Here is an 18,542-nt window from a genome sequence, read left to right on the forward strand (position 1 = left end):
CAACTAAACCCCACCAAATCCTTCTATCAAAGGTTTTTTTTTTTATTGCTGGAAAATTAAACCCCAATGTTAAAAAAAAAAATCAGTTATTCAACATAAAATGCCATTACCTCAAACAATTTGCATTGCAGTGGATACAATCAGTCTCACTTTGCAGTTGCCATGGGCAGCAAAACATCAGGGGCAAAATCTTCAGTGGCTCTTTATTGCGTGAGTAACTTGAGCTTGCAAGAAATCTGCCTCTTCTGCTTTGCCTAAGGCATCCAGATACCCCAGAGCCAGCAGCCAGCACAACAATGTAATTACACCATGGAAGCATGCTAGCTGGCATTCATATTAACAGTCACAGCCTGAAAGTGAGTATTGCTCTCCAGCTTTCTGGAAAGCACGAGCAAGAATACAGTTTACTCTGTTTCACTGTGGAAAACACAAACAAAGCACAGCAAAGGGAGGCTTTTCTCTAAAGGCTTGTACTGGAGTCACAGATCCTGTAAAAAATGAGTTGTAACACTTCTTACTTTTGATCTTGCCAAAAGAAAAAGGTCAGGCTCTAACCACCCCAGAGTCGTGGGGGGAACCACTGGCATGCAGGGTGGAATGCTGTACTAACCTTACGGAGTTTAGCTGGAAATGATGACCTGCGATCAGCTGTTAGTACAATCGCACTGCCCTCACATCGCTCTCTCCCTGCAGTCACTCAGCGGAAGCAGCGGGAAGGGAGTTCAGCCGCAGGCCACCAGAGGGCGCCTGTGTGACAAGAATCCCCCCACTAATGGCTCCGTTTCCTTGGCAAGTGCAAGGAGGTTGAAAGCTGAATTTACCTAATTGCTCCTCATTCCTCAAAGTAAAGGGAGCCACCTGCGGGCTCCCTTGGCCTTAGGAGGGGCTGGCTAGCCTGTGGGTACTGGTTTTCTGAGCCAGGCGAACACTCGGTGTGCTGCCGCAGCCGTTCCGTCCCTCTGCAGCACTGCTGCGCTGCCTCCCGCTCCGCCGCTCTCCGTGCGCTTGTCTGGACTCGTCTGTCTGGAGCCTGACGTCTCAGACTGGAGACGGTCTCAGCCAAGCTGGGTACATGTGCACGGACTTGCTGTGCGTTACCAGCTGCTCTGCAGGCCCAGGGGCTGTGTCCTATGCCCCTGTCCACCTGTCGCTGCAGGGAGTAACCCAGGAAGCTGCCCCATTGCCAGGCTTATCAGACGCAGGCTTACAAATGCTTGTTGCTGTGCGTGCAATGTGGGCAGTCGTGGTGCAGCTGGGAGGATCACACCAAAACGTTCTGGGTTTTGCTTCTGAGCCATCACTAGATCCCCCAAATTCCTTAAAATGTATTCTCCTCAGTGATGGTTTGGCCTGTAACAATCTCCAAGGCAGCGGCTTTGTAAGCCACTTTGACCCCCTCTCCGAGAAGATGCATCTGTGAACCCACACTCCTGATTTATCAGAGTCTGCGGTCATTTCTGGGGCCACCTGAATAGGAGAAGGCTTATACGGCTGACTAAGTAGTGCCTTGTCCAGGGTGATGGGCTGCTGTAATTTGGATACCTTAGTAGGTCCTTTTCTCAGCGGCATAAGCTGTGAGATCCCTCTAGGTAAGCATACCACTTTCTTACAGTGGCCTTTTGGGCAATTCCTTCAGGTGGAGGAGATCCTTTAAGGATCGATTTTAGCAGAGGAAATGGGCCTTGCACTGCAATGTCTTGTGTAGTGTGAAGCTTTTCTGCCTCTTTGACAGCTCGGGTTAGGGAAAGGAGTCCCTTTTCCCCATTCCGAGTACGGTGTCTCGGTCTCTTTGAATGCTGTTGAGGAAAACAAAAGAGCTTTACTAGGACCATTGGGTCCCTCTCTGAAAATTCCACAGTGCTCAGAGCCTGCTGGCAGTCTCCTCTGGCTATGAAAGGCCCCTGGAATAAGATGGCTGGGTGAGCACTGGCAAACCTGGAAAACCCTCCCCCTGTTTCAAGAAAAATGGAGCAGCTACACCAGATGAGAGCTTTTTAAACAGCATCCTTCTGGCCTTCAGATCCATATGCTTGCTGCAGTGTTTCCTGTGTTTTTCCAGCCCAATTCGCACACATAATTCATGCAAGTGTTTAGTCCTAGCTGCCAGGCCTGAAAGGATGTGGTTGAAATCTTCAGGCTGCTCATGTACTTGTCTTCATGCCAAGCTCTGGTGGATGGTTTCTGGGAACTCTGTGTTCCTGCTAAACTGGGCAAGGTCGTATCCCAAGGGGTGTGAAAGAAGGAGAAATGATGGAGGGGAAGGAACCACATGGCTGCCTTAGAAAATGCTCCTTTTCAATTAGTTCAGACCAACAGGCATCCACTTCAAAAGCAAAACAAAAAATAAGTTATTATTTTTAAAAAAAGAAGACAAAATGCATCATCCCCCCCACAAAAAACCCAACACAGATGGTCCCTGAGAATAAGAAGCAAGGTTTCTCTTAGCCTAACCACAGAAATAAGGACAACATTGTGCAGAGGACATCACAAAACTAGTACCTTGCTCCAGACAGTTACTTGGGTCAGACTGAAATCTGATGGTAGAAAGTAAAATAACAAATGGCAAGCTACTGCCCCTGGAAGAGCAGCTTGCAGGCAGGAGCTGCTCTCAAGGAAATTGTTGCAATTTTCAAACCTCCCAGCTCTGATCCCAGGAGAAGAGAGTGTGGGGGGTGGAAGATCTGCTGATGGGATGCAAGCCTGTGCCTACTTAGGCATGCAAGCCTGTGCCTACTTAGGCATGCAAGCCTGTGCCTACTTAGGAATGCTCATAGTACAGTTGACAGAAGCTTAGCTAGAGGATTGCAGGATGATTTTGGTGCACTGCTCAGTGCATGGTGGTGCCATTTATTGTCATTCAAATTCAATATCAACCTTGAGCTTGGCCTGTAGCTGGTGTTGCTGCCTCCTAACAGCTTTGCCTTTTGAAGTAGAGCTTTTTATGTATGAAATCATACTTCATGGAGAGGAGGACAGTAATAGGACACAGAGTAACAGTAGAAATAAGCAGTTAGATATAAATGCAGGGAGTATTTTTTTTAAGGTTAAATTAAATACTATGAGCCCCATAGTATGGAGGCTTTTTAGAAAAAATATTACTTTGAGAGGTACTCTTTGTATTTATGCACTGTACTGATCTCTATCTCCAGAAGACCTCAATGTAAATTGAGTAAACCTTCTCCACCATCTCCACACGTGCTTGCCTCTCCAGTAGTGCGGAGGATGTGCTCTCCAGAGTGGCTGGGTTCATGGCTCAGAGCAAGAAGGAGTGAGGACTCCACAAAGGCACTTGCCCCAGCTGAATGATCCTTACAGCTCCTCTCCACGAGCTCAGTCTAACGCCAAGCAGCTCTTCATTCTGTCATCTTGCTTGAGATCAAATTCAGGGTTTAAAGTGCTTCAGATGAAGCAAAGCAGCAATTACTATTTATGATGATAGGACTCACTGGAGTCAGAGTCTGCTGTGTGCTTGGTTGTTAACCTCCAACAAATACATGCAGTTAAAACCAGGAAATAAAATTTAATGCCCTGACAAATGACTGGCTTCATAAGAACCTTACATCTTCTCCCACAGAAATGTTATCTTCAAAAGCTATTTCAATTCAAAGCCCAGAACTGTCAAAAGCTTTGGAATGCCCACTGTAAATACATCTCGTGATGCAAAGTGACCCACAACAACACACATTGCCCTTCCTGGGCTTTCTACTTTAGATTTTAAAATCAGGACTAAGTCTCTCACATTTTCTCTCTATAAAACTTTATGTTGTTATCTCTTGAAAGGTTGACTTTTAAACATCGTCTGTTTAGAAGAAATGACTAATGCTATGATGTTTATACTACTCTATATTTAGCCTTACAATGCTGAATAAAAGTATTTTCAAGTCATAAACTGCTATTTCAAAGACATTGTATGATAAATCAAACCCTTAAAAAGAGGCCAGTTTTGCATTCATTGCATGAAGATTAAAAAGAGCTTTCATACGAGTGGGCAGTGGGCAGTGTGCAATGGATGTTGTCTACCTTGCTCCAGCAAGGCTTTTGGCACTGTCTCCTATATCATCCTCACAGGCAGGCTTAGGAAGTGTGGGATAGAGGAATGGACAGTGGGGTGGATTGAAACTGACTGAAGGACAGAGCTCACAGGGTTGTGGTCAGTGGCATGGTCTAGTTGGAGGTCTGTGACAAATGGTGTCCCTCAAGGGTCAGTACTGGCTTCACTTTGGTTCAGTATATTCATCAAAGGACCTGGATGAAGGGATAGAGTTTGCTGATGACACAAAAATGGGAGGGGTGATTGACACATCAGAAAGTTGTGCTGCAGTCCCAGTGTGATTGTGACAGGCTGGAGAGCTGGGCAGAGGAGTAATCTTATGAAGTTCAACAATGGCAAATATATGGAGGAATAATCCCATGCTTAGTACAAGTTGGAGGCTGACCTGCTGGAAATCATCTCTGTGGAAAAATACCTGGGAGTCTTGGTGGACAACAGGATGACCATGAGCCAGCAATGTGCCCTTGTGGCCAAGAAAGCCAATGGTACCCTAGGATGCACTGAGAAGGAGGTGTGTCAAGCAGGTCAAGGAATGTTGTCCTTCCCCTCAACTCTGCCCTGGTGAGACCTTATCTAGGATACTAAGTCCAGTTCTGGGTTCCCCCGGTTCAAGCACAGGGAACTGCCTGAAAAGATACAGCAAGGGGTTACAAAGATGATTAGGGAACTGAACATCAATCTTATTGTATAGGGTTAACCCTCCTGAGGGAGTGGTCCTGACCCTGACCCCAGGTGGGTCTTGACCCCTCCCCAGGGGTAGGTCTGAACACTACCAGGTGTGGTGATTTAGCCCACTCCCACTTCCTTTCTAAAATCCATACAAGCTCAGGGACTTCCTCTTCTTTATCTCTCCCCGCTGCCTCCTGCTTCCCAGCAATCATCATCCTATTTCCTGCTGCTCTTTGTTTCCCTCCTGCTTCCCAGCAATTCATCATCCTCCTAATTTCCTGCTGCTCTTTGTTTCCCTCCTGCTTGCCAGCAATCATCATCATCCCATTTCCTGCTGCTCTTTGTTTCACCGTGTGGCCATCACCACGAGGCAGACAAAACCCATTGCCATCAAATCTAGTTGTATATTTACATGGTTTGTGTCTTGTTTTCCCTTCTCTCTATTTTTTGTAACTTCCCTACCTCACCTACTTTTAATTTAATTGTTAAACTTTTTTTCTTTTTACCTTCCAAATCACAGTGATATTATTTATTTGGGTGTGCTTACCTTTCCTCTCTCTCTCCATCTAATTCCTTTTCTTTGGGAAAGAAGGAGGAGGAAGGAAAGGGCATCCTATAAGTTGTTATTGGTTCTATCAACTATATTTGAGTCTCTGGGAAATTTAAATTAGAACCGAGACACTTATGAAGAAAGGCTGAAGGACTTGGGGCTTTTTAGCCTGGAGAAGAGAAGCCTGAGAGGGAATCTGATAAATGCTTCTAGACCCTTAAAAGGTGGTCATCAGGAGGATGGGGCCAGTCTTTTTTCAGTGGTGCACAGTGGACAGGACAAGAGTTAGTGGGCACAAACTTGAACACACAAAGTTCCACCTAAACATGAGGAGGAGCTTAAGTTGAGAGTGGTGGAGCACTGTAACAGGCTGCCCAAACTGGTGCTGGAGTCTCCAGCATCACTCAAAGCTTGCCTAGATACCATCCTGTGCAACCTGCTGGTCGGTCTAGTGATCTCTAGAGGTCCATTCCAACCTCTATCATTCTGTGATTGTGAGTGAAGTGAACTTTATGTCAAACTGAATGAAGTCACTGGAAACAGTGCCTTACATTTCAGTCAGTGTTGGATCAGTTTCTTAAACCCACACGTGGCAATTTAGAGACTGATATTAGTGCTTGGTGCCATCTTTGCCACATGCCAGGTAAACAGTGACAAGTTGTAACACAAACATCCCAGTTTTTCTGTAAGAACAGATGTCAAGCTTAATCTCCACTGAACATCTCAATGTCTCTAAAGGTGGTGTGGTATTCTTGCAGCCAAGGCCAGGACCATTCTGGACAGAAGCTGCCAGCTGTGTGAACTGAAAGGTATTCAGAGCTGCCAACAGTAAGAAATTAAGTACAGCCTATGGCAGCATCTGTCAACTTTTTGGGCAGCAGTAGAAGTGTGTTAGCCAAGTGAACTTGAGATGGCATCATCTAGTGTATCCTATTCACCAACTCAGTGATTCACTAATAATTGAGCTCTTTTTTTTTTTTAACTGTCTTTTTTAACGATGCATCCACTGTTATCATGCTACTGTGCAAGCCTGGAGAGGGAACGAGATCAAGCACTGGAAGGTAGCATCTTGGAAGGGATAGGCAGGAAGTTTGTTCAAGGCCATATACATTAAGAAGTGAGGTGACATCAAGGTGCAGTCTTATTAAGAAGCGGGGAAGAGTAGTCATAGAATCATAGAATGGTTTAGGTGGAAAGGACCTCAAAGATCATCCGGTTCCAACCCCATGCCATAGGCAGGAACACCTCCCACTACAACAGGTTGCTCAAGGCATTCAACCTGTCCTTGAACACCTCCAGGGAGGGAGCATCCACAGCCTCCCTAGGTGACCTGTTCCAGTGTCTCACCACCCTCATTGCGAAGAACCCTTTCCTAACATCTAGTTTGAATTTCTCCTCTTCCAGTTTAATCCGTTACTCCTCATCCTGTCATTACAAGACCATGTAAGTAGTCCCTCCCCAGTCTTCCTGTAGCCCCCTTCAGATACTGCAAGGCCACTAGAAGGTCTCCTTGAAGCCTTCTCTTCTCCAGGCCTGAATATATAAATCAAGAGAAGAACTAGTTTCTGAAACCAAAGCTGCACCTTTCTTTCATGACTGGTTAGGCAAAAGGGGAAAAAAATGTATCAATACAAGACTGCAGCATGAATTTTCTTCTCCCAATATTTCAGGAGGTTTAGGAGATGTGAGACTTCCACTCATGAAAATCCATGCACTGATGGCACTTTTCCACATCACAAGACATGAGCAAACAAGAGCAGCAGACACAAACAACGAAACAGAGCTTCGTCTTCTGTTACCGCAGAAATAACATACTGAGATAGATTGTCAACCTAAAATGAGCAGATGGAGAATGGGTGTCACAGACTAAAGGAGAGATGCTGTTTCAGGAACCACCATAGCTCTGCTAAGGGATTAGAGGCAAGTCCTGACCTTCAGGATTGCTTTAGCTACTGGATAGTGCCTGCTTTAGTGGAGCAGTCCTAACATCTACCCAGCATTTATCGCAGCTCTTTATTCAGTGGAAAAGCAAAGGAGCTCTGAAATTCACTGGGGCAACAGCTGAAAAACCATCTCCTTCTCTTGTACTTGTGACTCATGGGGAGCACAATCATGTTTAAAAAAAGAGACTCTCATTGGAGAGCCTGGGAACAGGCAATACCCTGGGCCAAAGTCACTTAACTGTGACTGAGTACCAGCTCTGCTTGTGAATTTTCCCAAACCTGGCCTTGATGATCAGACAACTGTATTGTGTGTTACACTGTGGCTAATGTTAAATTCTGAAAAGATATATCCAGCCAGTGTATGAAGCAGGAATCATACAAAGACACAGTATCTTTTTCTTTCTACTATAATACACCATTTCTTGTTCTTACACTGATGTGTTTAATGCTAGAAACCTCTTCCGAGAGCCTCTAATGTAAGAGTCAGTGTGCTGGTTTAAGGCTAATTGGAATATTTTGCTGAGAGAAATTAAATCTTAGCTGTGAGAAGAAAGAAAACAAACAACAGTACCCTATATCACTCATTCGTCTACTGAGAAATGCAATAGTCAAATATAGATAAGACTCTTCTCATGCACTTCTCAGCTTTCAGTCAGTTCTTCTCCTTCTCTCTGGTGGTTTCTGTGTGTGGTTGCCTCTGCCCGAACTCTTTAATCCAACCTAACCCTTTTTCCTCTAAATTCCTTGTCATCTTTTTGACACCTCACCTCAGATCTCTCCAGCTTTATCATGTGAGATACATGGGGACTGATCTGGTTATTTCTGAAGGGAGGGAAAGATGTGGAAGGGAGGAGGTTTGGGTCGGAAGCCTCCTGGCAATCTGATTTCTGGGAGGGATTGTGTTTCTGTATTGACTTTTAACATGAATCTAACTGTAAATATTTGTGTGTATATTATCTGCTTGTAAATTGTGCTAAGCTGTAAATACAGCTTCATTCCTTAACTTCCAGCCCACTGTGTCTAGTCTGGGTGATTTCATAAGGGGGGGAAGGAGGGGAGAGCAGGTAACTCCCAAACCATCACAGTCAGTCTGTAAATGAGACAAGTTTCTGTAGTCACTAGCTAAGACTTACCAAAGCTCATTCCCTGCCACCTGAAGTAATTTTAGCCTGAGATTTTTGTTCCACAGTGATTCTCTCGGGCTCCAAACTCAGTGCTTACCACACTAACAATAATCCTTTATGTCTCCAGACTCTATCCATGTTCCTGGTTAACCCTTCAGTCACAAAGTAATAAAATGCATCAGACATCATCAGCTGGCCTAAGGGGTTACAAATTTTGATGAGGGCCACATACTGTACTAATTGCTTCTAATAAATTACATATTTCAGGAGGGACATCATGATTTTAATCATTTCTTCTGCATATTGTTTCCTTTGGAGAGAAGAATAAGCAGGCACTAAACAAGCTGAGCATCTGAAATTCATGGCAGAAGCTAAAAAGAGCTCATTTAATATCAGCCATCATTGTAAATCTTGAATTATGCATGTATCAAATCCTGGGTCTGAACACTTTGGGACAGTCAGTCAGACCTAGTTGGTTTAATGAGCCAAACCAAAAGAATGTCTTTGAACGTTCCTGAGATTTATAGCAGCTCAGATTTAATCCCATTTCAAATGTTGTAGCTGGGGCCTAGCACAAGAAAAAACCCTTTGTTTCTATGCAAAGAAAAATGCATTAGGAGGGGAATTTCAAGAATGTATTTCCCAAAAGGCTGCAAGGAAAAACAGTCAAATGTACTTTCCACCTCCGTGGAGAACGGCTTTAATGATGATTTGATGGCAGCACTTTGCAAAGGTTGTCCAGCAAACTCAGAACACTGCATGAACTTCATTTAAAGCTCACTGAAGTCAGTAGGATCTTAAGGCTGATCTAAACAGCCTTACTAAGATGAGTGAAGGTTTCTTGCTTCCCTGACCTCTCACACCACTCACACCAGCAGACTGTTAATAAAATTCTCAGACTACTCAGTAATGTGCACTTCCTTTCAAGAGGGAGAACTTGGTGGATTTAATAGCTACTAGTATTAATAGCAATAGCTGGTAGATAACACAGAGACTTGGGAGCTCTAGGGAGCAATGCAGGTTTGGTAACTGCTCAGGCTGCCTATGTTTATCTTTGTAAACCTTGCTTCCTGGCACTTCAATCTGTGTTTCCTTGCAAGGATGAGCTGAGATACCAAACAAAATGTGACTGTGTAGGTAAAGGAAATCTGCCTCCATACAATGTACAATGTATGCTTGGGATGGAAAAGTTGCAGTTGTAGCTCTGAGAATCAAATGTGCTCTTTTGATGTTCAAACGGTGAGCATTACCTGGGATAAGTGCAGCCTGCTTCTGTTTTTGCAGTCTAAGCTGGCTTCCACTTGGTCCCTCTCTATCTAGGGGGCTGGTGTCTCATTTTGGACTTCTCTGGCAAGTATGAGGGGGATAGGGTGAGAATCCAGGTAGACTTTCAGGGCTCCTTTAACCCACTGATGAGAATAATCAAGTTAAATCTAAGGATGTGATTTGTGGATAAATGGGTGGATATTTGTTCTAAGACAGTTTGGTGTCCACTTTGTGTAAAAGGTTAGCCCTTCCTGGGGGTGGTCTGAACCTGACCCCAGGTGCAATGGTTAGCCCACTCTTACTTCCTGTCTAGACCTCCTATAAAAGCAGAGGAACTTCCCATTCCTCTTTTTTCTCTCCCTCTTTGGCCTGCCTGCCAAGCAGCACCTTTGTTCTTGATGCCCCTGCTTTTGTCACATGGCCACCCTACCTTATGGTGGGACTACCCACCTCCTGAATTTACCTCCATCCATTGCCATCAATCTGGTTGCATATTATATATTGTATCTTGTTTCCCTTCCCCTATACCTTTTTCTAACTCCCCTTACCTTAAACACCTTTTATTTATCATTAAAGTTTTTCTTTTAACTTCCAAATCGAAGCAAGACTATTGTTTGGGTGTTTTGCCCCTTTTCATAGAATCATAGAATCAACCAGGTTGGAAGAGACCTCCAAGATCATCCAGTCCAACCTATCACCTTGCCCCTATCCAATCAACTAGACCATGGCAGGGGAAGGCATCCTATTATTGTATTGTTCTGTTAGGGTTTGGGCTCTAGGAAGCTTAAACTAGAACCAATACACTTTGATACAGAGGAAAGGAACCACAGGATTCTTCCATTTTGTTGTACAAACACAAGAAGCAAATTAGTAAATAGGTGGAACAGGCCTTACACAGCAAGAATTGAATGGAAAATTATTGCTTGGTGGTGACACTGCTGATCTTCAAGTGAGAACCTTTCCTCTGATTGGTTTGTGGTGTTCTTCATCAGGAGGTTAAAGTCAACCTCACATGGAGGAGAAGCTTAAACTAAAGAAAGCGATGGAGATTCAAGATTAGCATTTGGGAGCCTTGGAAGCTACAGAAGGATGAGACAGTTTGAATTTCAAACAAAAAAGCCCAGGAGTCACAGAAGAAAAAAAAAAGTGTCACAAATAGGGGAAATAAAGGTGATGAATCCTTGGGTAAGAGTACTGGTCTATCTAGAAAAAAATGTGACAAGAGGTAAATCACAATCTACTGATGGATTTTGGTGGATTCATTTGGTGCAGTCTTCAGGTACTGATTTTTGTCATCATTGCATGCTACATGGAGTGTGGCATTTAGAAAAGTTAAGTGTAGCAGGTACAGAAGAAAATACTTTTGAACGCATAATGAGAAACCTCTTTGAAATCCATTAGGTTTGGTAACATAATGCTAACAAGAGCATAGCACTGAGTGTTATCTGGTTTGCTGTCTGATTTGCTCTCCAGATTACCAACTGAAATCAATAGCTCTCACATTGATTTTTCCAGCACACTGTATTTCCCAGTAACAAAAAGAGCAATGCTCTGAGATGAGTCAGCTATTTGCTCCCATCAGTGAAGACTCTGATGCATTTTCATTTTGGAAAATAAAAGCAGGAGCCAAAGTATACACAAATATATGGTAATAAGAACCTGCCTGTTGCACCATAACATGACTCTGGCTCTGCAGGACACGAGTTTGTACAGCTTGCTGCAGCAACTAACAAACCTTGCCTCAGGTTTAGAGCAAGCTATTGTAAGGTTGGAACCAAAATACCTAGGGGTGATTTTAGACAGATAATAAACATTGTCTTTCAGTTTAGGTGCTATGGCAGAGAGAAAAAAATATGCCCACGTTTAGGTTAGAAGCTGGTTTCCACATGTTTGCAATGATAAGTGCAACCTCAGCAGTACTGCATTTTCATTCATTTAATCTATTTTCATGTATTTGCATATTCCATGTAACATGTACTATAGACCTGCAACGCTAACTAGTCAAGCAACTTTTGTCTGATATTGGTTCTTCTCCTTTCAGACATGTTAAGAATTTCCTATTTGGTCTGTAACCACAACGTTCAGGTCGATTTATTCCTGCCTTCTCTCTCTTCTGTAGCCTTGACTTCATGAAACCAGCAAACTTCCTCCCCACATTTTTGTAGTTATTTGAAGGAACTTGCAAGAGGCACTGCAAAATATGTTTTCAGTCAAAGCAAAAATAATAATTTCAATGGCTGCTTGGAGAGATTTCTAACTCAAGATGAAATACAGCTCTTAGCAAGGTTTTCCCTTGATCACTCCTCCTGCCATAAGCACAGAGCAAAAGCTTGTATCACAGCCCTGATATATCCCATCGCTGTCCACGCGTGGCTGCTGTCTGGCTTCTGAGCTCTACATCCACCTGCAAGTTCTGGCTTACTTTTGGGAAACTTCAGGTTAACAACAAGTAAAAACTAGCAAAATACCAGAGAAATTATCAATTCAAACATTTGTCCCTCTTTCCCACGTGAGCTCTGTTTTATGCAGATTTGTTATCTACATACTAAATATAAGGCACTAGATTATCCCACCTTGCATTAGAAGCAGCCTCAGAGGATATGGGATCACAGCTATCACAGTATCATCAAGGTTGGAAGAGACCTCACAGATCATCAAGTCCAACCCTTTACCACAGAGCTCAAGGCAGACCATGGCACCAAGTGCCACGTCCAATCCTGCCTTGCACAGCTCCAGGGACGGCGACTCCACCACCTCCCGGGCAGCCCATTCCCAGTGTCCATGACTCTCTCAGTGAAGAACTTTCTCCTCACCTCCAGCCCTAAATCTCCCCTGGTGCGCCTGAGGCTGTGTCCTCTCGTTCTGGCGCTGGCCACCTAAGAGAAGAGAGCAACCTCCTCCTGGCCACAACCACCCTTCAGGTAGTTGTAGACAGCAATAAGGTCACCCCTGAGCCTCCTCTTCTCCAGGCTAACCAAATCCCAGCTCCCCTCAGCCTCTCCTCGTAGGGCTGTGCTCAAGGCCTCTCACCAGATGTGACACCCTTCTCTGGACACGCTCAAGCATCTCAACGTCCCTCCTAAACTGGGGGGCCCCAGAACCTGAACCCAGTACTCAAGGTGTGGTCTAACAGTGCAGAGTACAGAGGCAGAATGCCCCTCCCTGCTCCTGCTGACACACCATTCCTGATGCCAGGATGCCAACTGGCTCTCTTGGCCACCTGGGCACACTGCTGGCTCATGTTCAGGCGGGGTATCAATCAGCACCCCCCGATCACTCTTGTCTGGCTTCTCTCCAGTCACTCCGACCCCAGCCTGTATCTCTGCATGGGGTTGCTGTGGCCAAAGTGCAGCACCCTGCACTTGGAGCTATTGGATATGGAGCAGCCAAAGGGAGGGGAAAGAAAAGAGCTTCAGCATCCAGATCTTTCTTTATTGTACACTGAATACTATTTAGTGACTACACCAAGAAGCATTGCACAGGAAATAAACACATGCAAAGCTGTGGGAATAGTGTGCAGTTATGAAGTCTGTTATGCTGAAAACATTGCTGGATGTTGCTATCTTTACAAGAAAATCAGAATAATTTAAATCAGGGAAAAGCTCTGTTTCTCAGTAATGCTTTTCTAGCATTGTGTATTTCAATATTGCCCACATCTGCCTCCTAAGCTCTTGGTTGCTAAACAAAATAGTATTTTCATAGTAAGGAAAAGGAAGAGAGTAATGAATTTTCTAATTCAAGTAGTTCTTTAAGTAAAAGGGGTAGTATTTATGGCACCTCTACAGTATGGTAAATCTGGAGCTGTTTACCCCATTTATATGAAAGTTTATCAGCTTGCAAGTCTGTCCACCTGTGTATCTGGGAATATTGTGTAGTTTAGGGTGTTAATGTGTTGAGGGATAAGTATTCTGTGCTTGGCTCTCTGTTCTATTCATCAGATATTTCAGGTTAGTTGTGATCTTTCCTACTTTCCTACTGGTCCCTGGAAATAAGTTGATGTAGAAGCAACTGTGGCAGATACTTCCCTAGATCTCAGCAGGCTATTAAAAGAACACTGCAGTCCTTGAGAGGAAATACAATCTCACAGGGCATTTTGTTTGCATGGTAGCTAGTAAGGCTTGTACAACAAAATAATAGAGCAGTGAGATGTTATTGCCACACATAGGTCACAACAGGGTGTTATTGCTACTCATGCAAACCTTTTCCTTCCACACTTGATCATAGCTACTCATGCAAACCTTTTCACTTCCACACTTGGTCATAGCTACTCATGCAAACCTTTTCCTTCCACACTTGATCATAGCTACTCATGCAAACCTTTTCCTTCCACACTTGATCATAGCTACTCATGCAAACCTTTTCCTTCCACACTTGATCATAGCTACTCATGCAAACCTTTTCCTTCCACACTTGATCGTAACTGACTGTAATAAGATTATTTCTAGGATCCAGGACACAACTTTATCCCATTTTGACAAACAGTCTTGTATGGCACCTGAGTGATGTTTTAACTGTTGCTAGGACAAGTATCACAGTATCACAGTAATCATCAGGGTGGAAGAGACCTCACAGATCATCAAGTCCAACCCTTTACCACAGAGCTGAAGGCTAGACCATGGCACCAAGTGCCACGTCCAACCTTGCCTTGAACTGCCCCAGGGACGGCGACAGAACTGAAGCTATAGAACAGGGATACATGAAACTGGTTGATATGGTAAGTTACCTAACGAGGGTGGCAGTATTTCATACAACAAATCAGATACCCTGCCTCTGTGCCAGGTAATGAATTGTGTTAAGCAGAAGGAATAAGAAATTGATGTCTATCAAGAAACACCTGTCAGGACAGCCTTTGGTCTGCAGGCTGAAAATAATTTTACACTGACAAGCGTCAGTTGGAAGTGTTGATGAACACTACAGATCTTGCTTCACTGCAAGCACCATCAAGTCAAACTCTCTTCAAGGTTATTTGAGGAACAAGGCTAGAATGAAGCTATTCTGATCCCAGCTAATATGCTGCTGGTTTTATGTTCATTCCTGAAAAACATGCAAGTCCTTTGAATATTTACTGGGATTTTTCATTTCTCATGAGAAAGCCTTCACACGTCCTACGATCAGACACTGAGCCCCAAACAGTGGCTATTCTTCCTTTCACAGCTGCCTGGAAAAGGAGGTACATGGAGAGCTGCAAGGGGCCAGCAATCATCAAATATTTGTATTCAAGGAGCTCTCTCCAAAACTTGACGTTGAATTATTGCTATAGCAAACTAATAAAAATATCAAGACTTGGCAATTAAAGAAGCTATTAAAAAACCCTGCATTGCCAGTGATGCGAGTTTCTGTGGTGAGGACAAACAGATGGTCAGTGCCAGACAGCCACTTCAAAGTACGGGGAGGTCAGTGGCTAAGCATGAGCCCTTTGCAGCTGTGCTGCTGCTCAGGAGCAGACGAGCGCTCACTGACAGTGCCGATGCTTCCCCTGCTAGAGAGGACACAGGGCCAGGGGCGAAGGGCAGAGGACAGTACCTGCACAGTACCTTTGAGGGCGGGTGGGGTGAAGACACTCTGCTTCCTCTGCTTGGGGGAGGCACTCTGAGACTGCAGAAGGACAAACACAGAGACAGGCAATAAGAGATGGGCACCAAATGAGTCTTCTTGTCATGGTAGTTCTGAGTCTTGCCCCACAGCTGCTTTCAGAGGGTGCACATGCAAGTCTGAGACGTTTCTAGGGAAATGATATTGTACACATCTGATGCCAGCTTCTGGGCTTGCATGAATACTGAGAAAACCAAGATTAGGTGGAAAAAAACATGTTTAATGGGCAACTTTTATGGCTCTCAGGCAAAACAGACCCTAATGCCACTGGAAATTACCACTCAGTCTAGACCAAAATATATTCTGAAGCATAAATTAAGAGAGCCTGTGCTTTTAACAATCAATGCAATTGATTCTCATAAGGCAAGTAAATGTGTATGCACATTAAAACAGCTGGAGGATTTGCATTAAACAATATTTCAGTTAGGATGTAACAAATATATGTATAGGTAGGTATTGAAATTATTCATAGATTACATTTTTGCTTTAATAAATGCAAGATCCCACTTTTTGCACTTCTTTCAATGTGCTCTGTTATTCCTAAAAGAACAATTTCAGCAATCTGAGTCACCTGAGGCTGATTTAAGTGAGAATATTTAGATGCATGTTAAGTTTTTATGCCCCCCCCTCCAAATCACAGCTGTGCACAAAAGAGAAATGATACCAAACTAATGGCAGTGAAATTACATATGGAGTAATAGTTGTGTAATTATTCTAATGTATACTTAGCACAAAAAAAAAAGGGTATATATTCCACTGTTAATGTAGAGCAAAGCAGTTAAACTGGCATCCATACTACACCAACTTGAAATGTCTCCATATAGAAAGGTTAATAAAGCTACTAGTAAAATAAAGTCACAGACATAGCTAGCTTTGAAGACAGAAATGCCATATCACATGCATATGAAAAACGTTTTAAAGGACTTATGTGTAGGGAAGCTTTGTTTTTTTCTCATGTAATGAATTTCCAGTCGCATTTGGTCATGATGTTGTTGCCTCTCCCCAAACAATTGCCCCCAAATGCCTTTTTGCCCTGAGCAGTTTGGACTGCTCTATAGTCTGTGAATTTTAATCAGATTGATTCCTTCAGAAACATTTGAGACACCTCTTAAAAAAAAAAAACACATGGTCACACAAGAAACACACTGTCACACAAGTATAGCTGATCTTACTGCTTTATCACAATGGATGGGATGATACCTTTATAAATAAAATATGGTCTTCTTCTGAAAAAGAAACTATTTATAGACATTGTGGCATAGGTCGTTGGTTCTCGCCCTACTAAACCTTTATAAGTCTGTATATGGGTCCAAATTTGAACCAATCAATACCTCCCTAACTGCTATTTAAAGCACTGTTCTGCTTCTCAGCAATGGGAGAAGGAGAGGGAAGTGAATTGCAGGAGGTTAGAAAATGAGATTGAAGGAGCTGACTTTTAAGTCTTGTGCAAACATCAATGTGTGCTTCCTGCTGTGAGCTTGGAAGATGATGGGAAGAGGAAAGAGGAATTTGCAAGACTTTTGTAGACCAGCAGTGATCTGTAGACCCAAAGCAATGCTGGGTGACCTGACCTAGCAGGATCACCTTGGGCTACGTTTACTATTATTTGCCTGTGTATGGCAGCAAGACCGAGGGGGAAAATTGCCTTTCCCACTTTGCTGCTACAGGGAGAACGGAGAACTGGCAGAGCTGAGACACAGCACAGCTGTGTACAGGTCCTGGTTGAAAAGCAACTATTCTTAAAAGGCTAGGTTACCAACAGTGGTGTGATAAAGACAACAAAAACACTAACCAGGATGAATCAGTGAGTTTCAAAGCAGTTTTTAAAATTAGATCTACTTTAAAAACCAGAATCTTAAAAAAAAATCACTTACCTGTGCCTGTGAAATGTTTGTTCTCTTCTCATCTTTTTCTAGAGGGGGAAAAGATATGGAAAGAGTAAAGTTAGTACAAAACCACTTCTCAGTGCTAACCCTTGTGACTCTGCTGTGAACCCTACAGCACTACTTATGAACAAGAAATTAGCTTCAGAGTTACAGCTTTTCTTTCTCTTTTGTCTCGCCTCAGAAAACCAGAGGCCCTGATCAGCATTCAGCATAGGCACCCAGTCTAAAGTGCTTAATTCCAACTGTTTTTTTCAGTCTGTGAATTAAGAGCAAACGATGGAGTGCTTTTAGTAGCAGGTCCTTTGACCAGGCTTGCAACCTGGAATTTTATCCTGGAATAATTTTGTGGCCTTAATTTGATTTAGACTATAGAAACAGTCAATATTAGAGTTTTCCACTGAAAATAGGCATTTCTGAGACTCTGAGGAAATAAATAGACTTGTGTGAGGCAGAAGAGAGTCTCTTCTCCCAGACAGCCAGCAATAGAACAAGGGGACACAGTCTCAACTTGTGCCAGAGGCTGGATGTTAGGAGGAAGTTGTTGCCAGAGAGAGTGATTTGCCACTGGAATGGGCTGCCCAGGGAAGTGGTGGAGTCACCATCCCTGGAGTTGTTCAAGAAAAGCCTGGATGAGGCCCTTATTGCCATGGTCTAGTTGACTGCTAGGGCTGGGTGATAGGTTGGACTGGATGATCTTGGAGGTCCTCTTCCAACCGTGGTTGATTCTACAGTTCTAAGGATCTTCCTAACAGTTGCATTTACTCGAGTTTTGTGTGAGATTATGTATGACTTCTGATGATGGTTTCCCAAATATTTGACAAAAATAATGTAGAATCTTTGCTGCAGAGTAGTTTGGAGCTGTAAAAAGAGAATGTGATTAAAACCAGATAACTCAATCTTGCACTGTACCAATGCCTCTTCTATAATTCTCCACTTGTAGACATCAGTGTGTTATTTCTGCTGAGGCATGGCAAATCTGTAGCTAGAGGTCTGAGGAAAGAATTAGATCTGGGCCATATCACTTTATCTACTTATTCTCCAGATATTGGCTGCTTGCTGTGTGCTGTGTGTGAGGGGAAGAACCAGGTCCAGGCAGACAGGCTGTGTTTGCTATTATTGTCTTTTGTTTTTTTTTAACCACTGTATCTGTGCACCTTACAAACATGAATTGCCTTGCTGGGTTTTTTCAGTGTGTAGATTTCCCCTGGGTTTTTTCAGTGTGTAGATACCCCATAGATCTTCATATGAAAGGCATTCAAATGACTTATACACAAGGCTAAAAAGCAGAGTTGAAAACAGTGCTGATTACTAAAGGCATGGTCCCACAGATACCAAATTAGACAGGACAATCAGGAGGCCAGTTCCTGCCATTGACATTTGTGTGAACTTTGGTAAGGTAACTAATCTCTTCCTTGACTTCCTTACCTGTAAGTAAATATAGCAGTGTCTGTTTAAGTGTAG

At 43.4% G+C, this 18,542-nt stretch overlaps 1 protein-coding gene across 1 annotated transcript in view; it reads right to left on the bottom strand.

Moving 5' to 3' along the window:
* Nucleotides 1-18,542, bottom strand: part of PPP1R1C (protein phosphatase 1 regulatory inhibitor subunit 1C) — a 60,207-nt gene that overhangs the window by 16,513 nt on the left and 25,152 nt on the right. Inside the window, exons 3-4 of the mRNA XM_064167213.1 lie at nt 17,070-17,107; nt 15,138-15,198 (exon numbers count right to left, since the gene is read on the bottom strand). Of these exons, the coding sequence (XP_064023283.1) occupies nt 15,138-15,198; nt 17,070-17,107 (99 nt within the window). The remainder of the gene's footprint in view (nt 1-15,137; nt 15,199-17,069; nt 17,108-18,542) is intronic.

The sequence above is a fragment of the Pogoniulus pusillus genome, chromosome 2 (genome assembly GCF_015220805.1).
Source record: "Pogoniulus pusillus isolate bPogPus1 chromosome 2, bPogPus1.pri, whole genome shotgun sequence".
Classification (NCBI taxonomy): Eukaryota; Metazoa; Chordata; class Aves; order Piciformes; family Lybiidae; genus Pogoniulus; species Pogoniulus pusillus.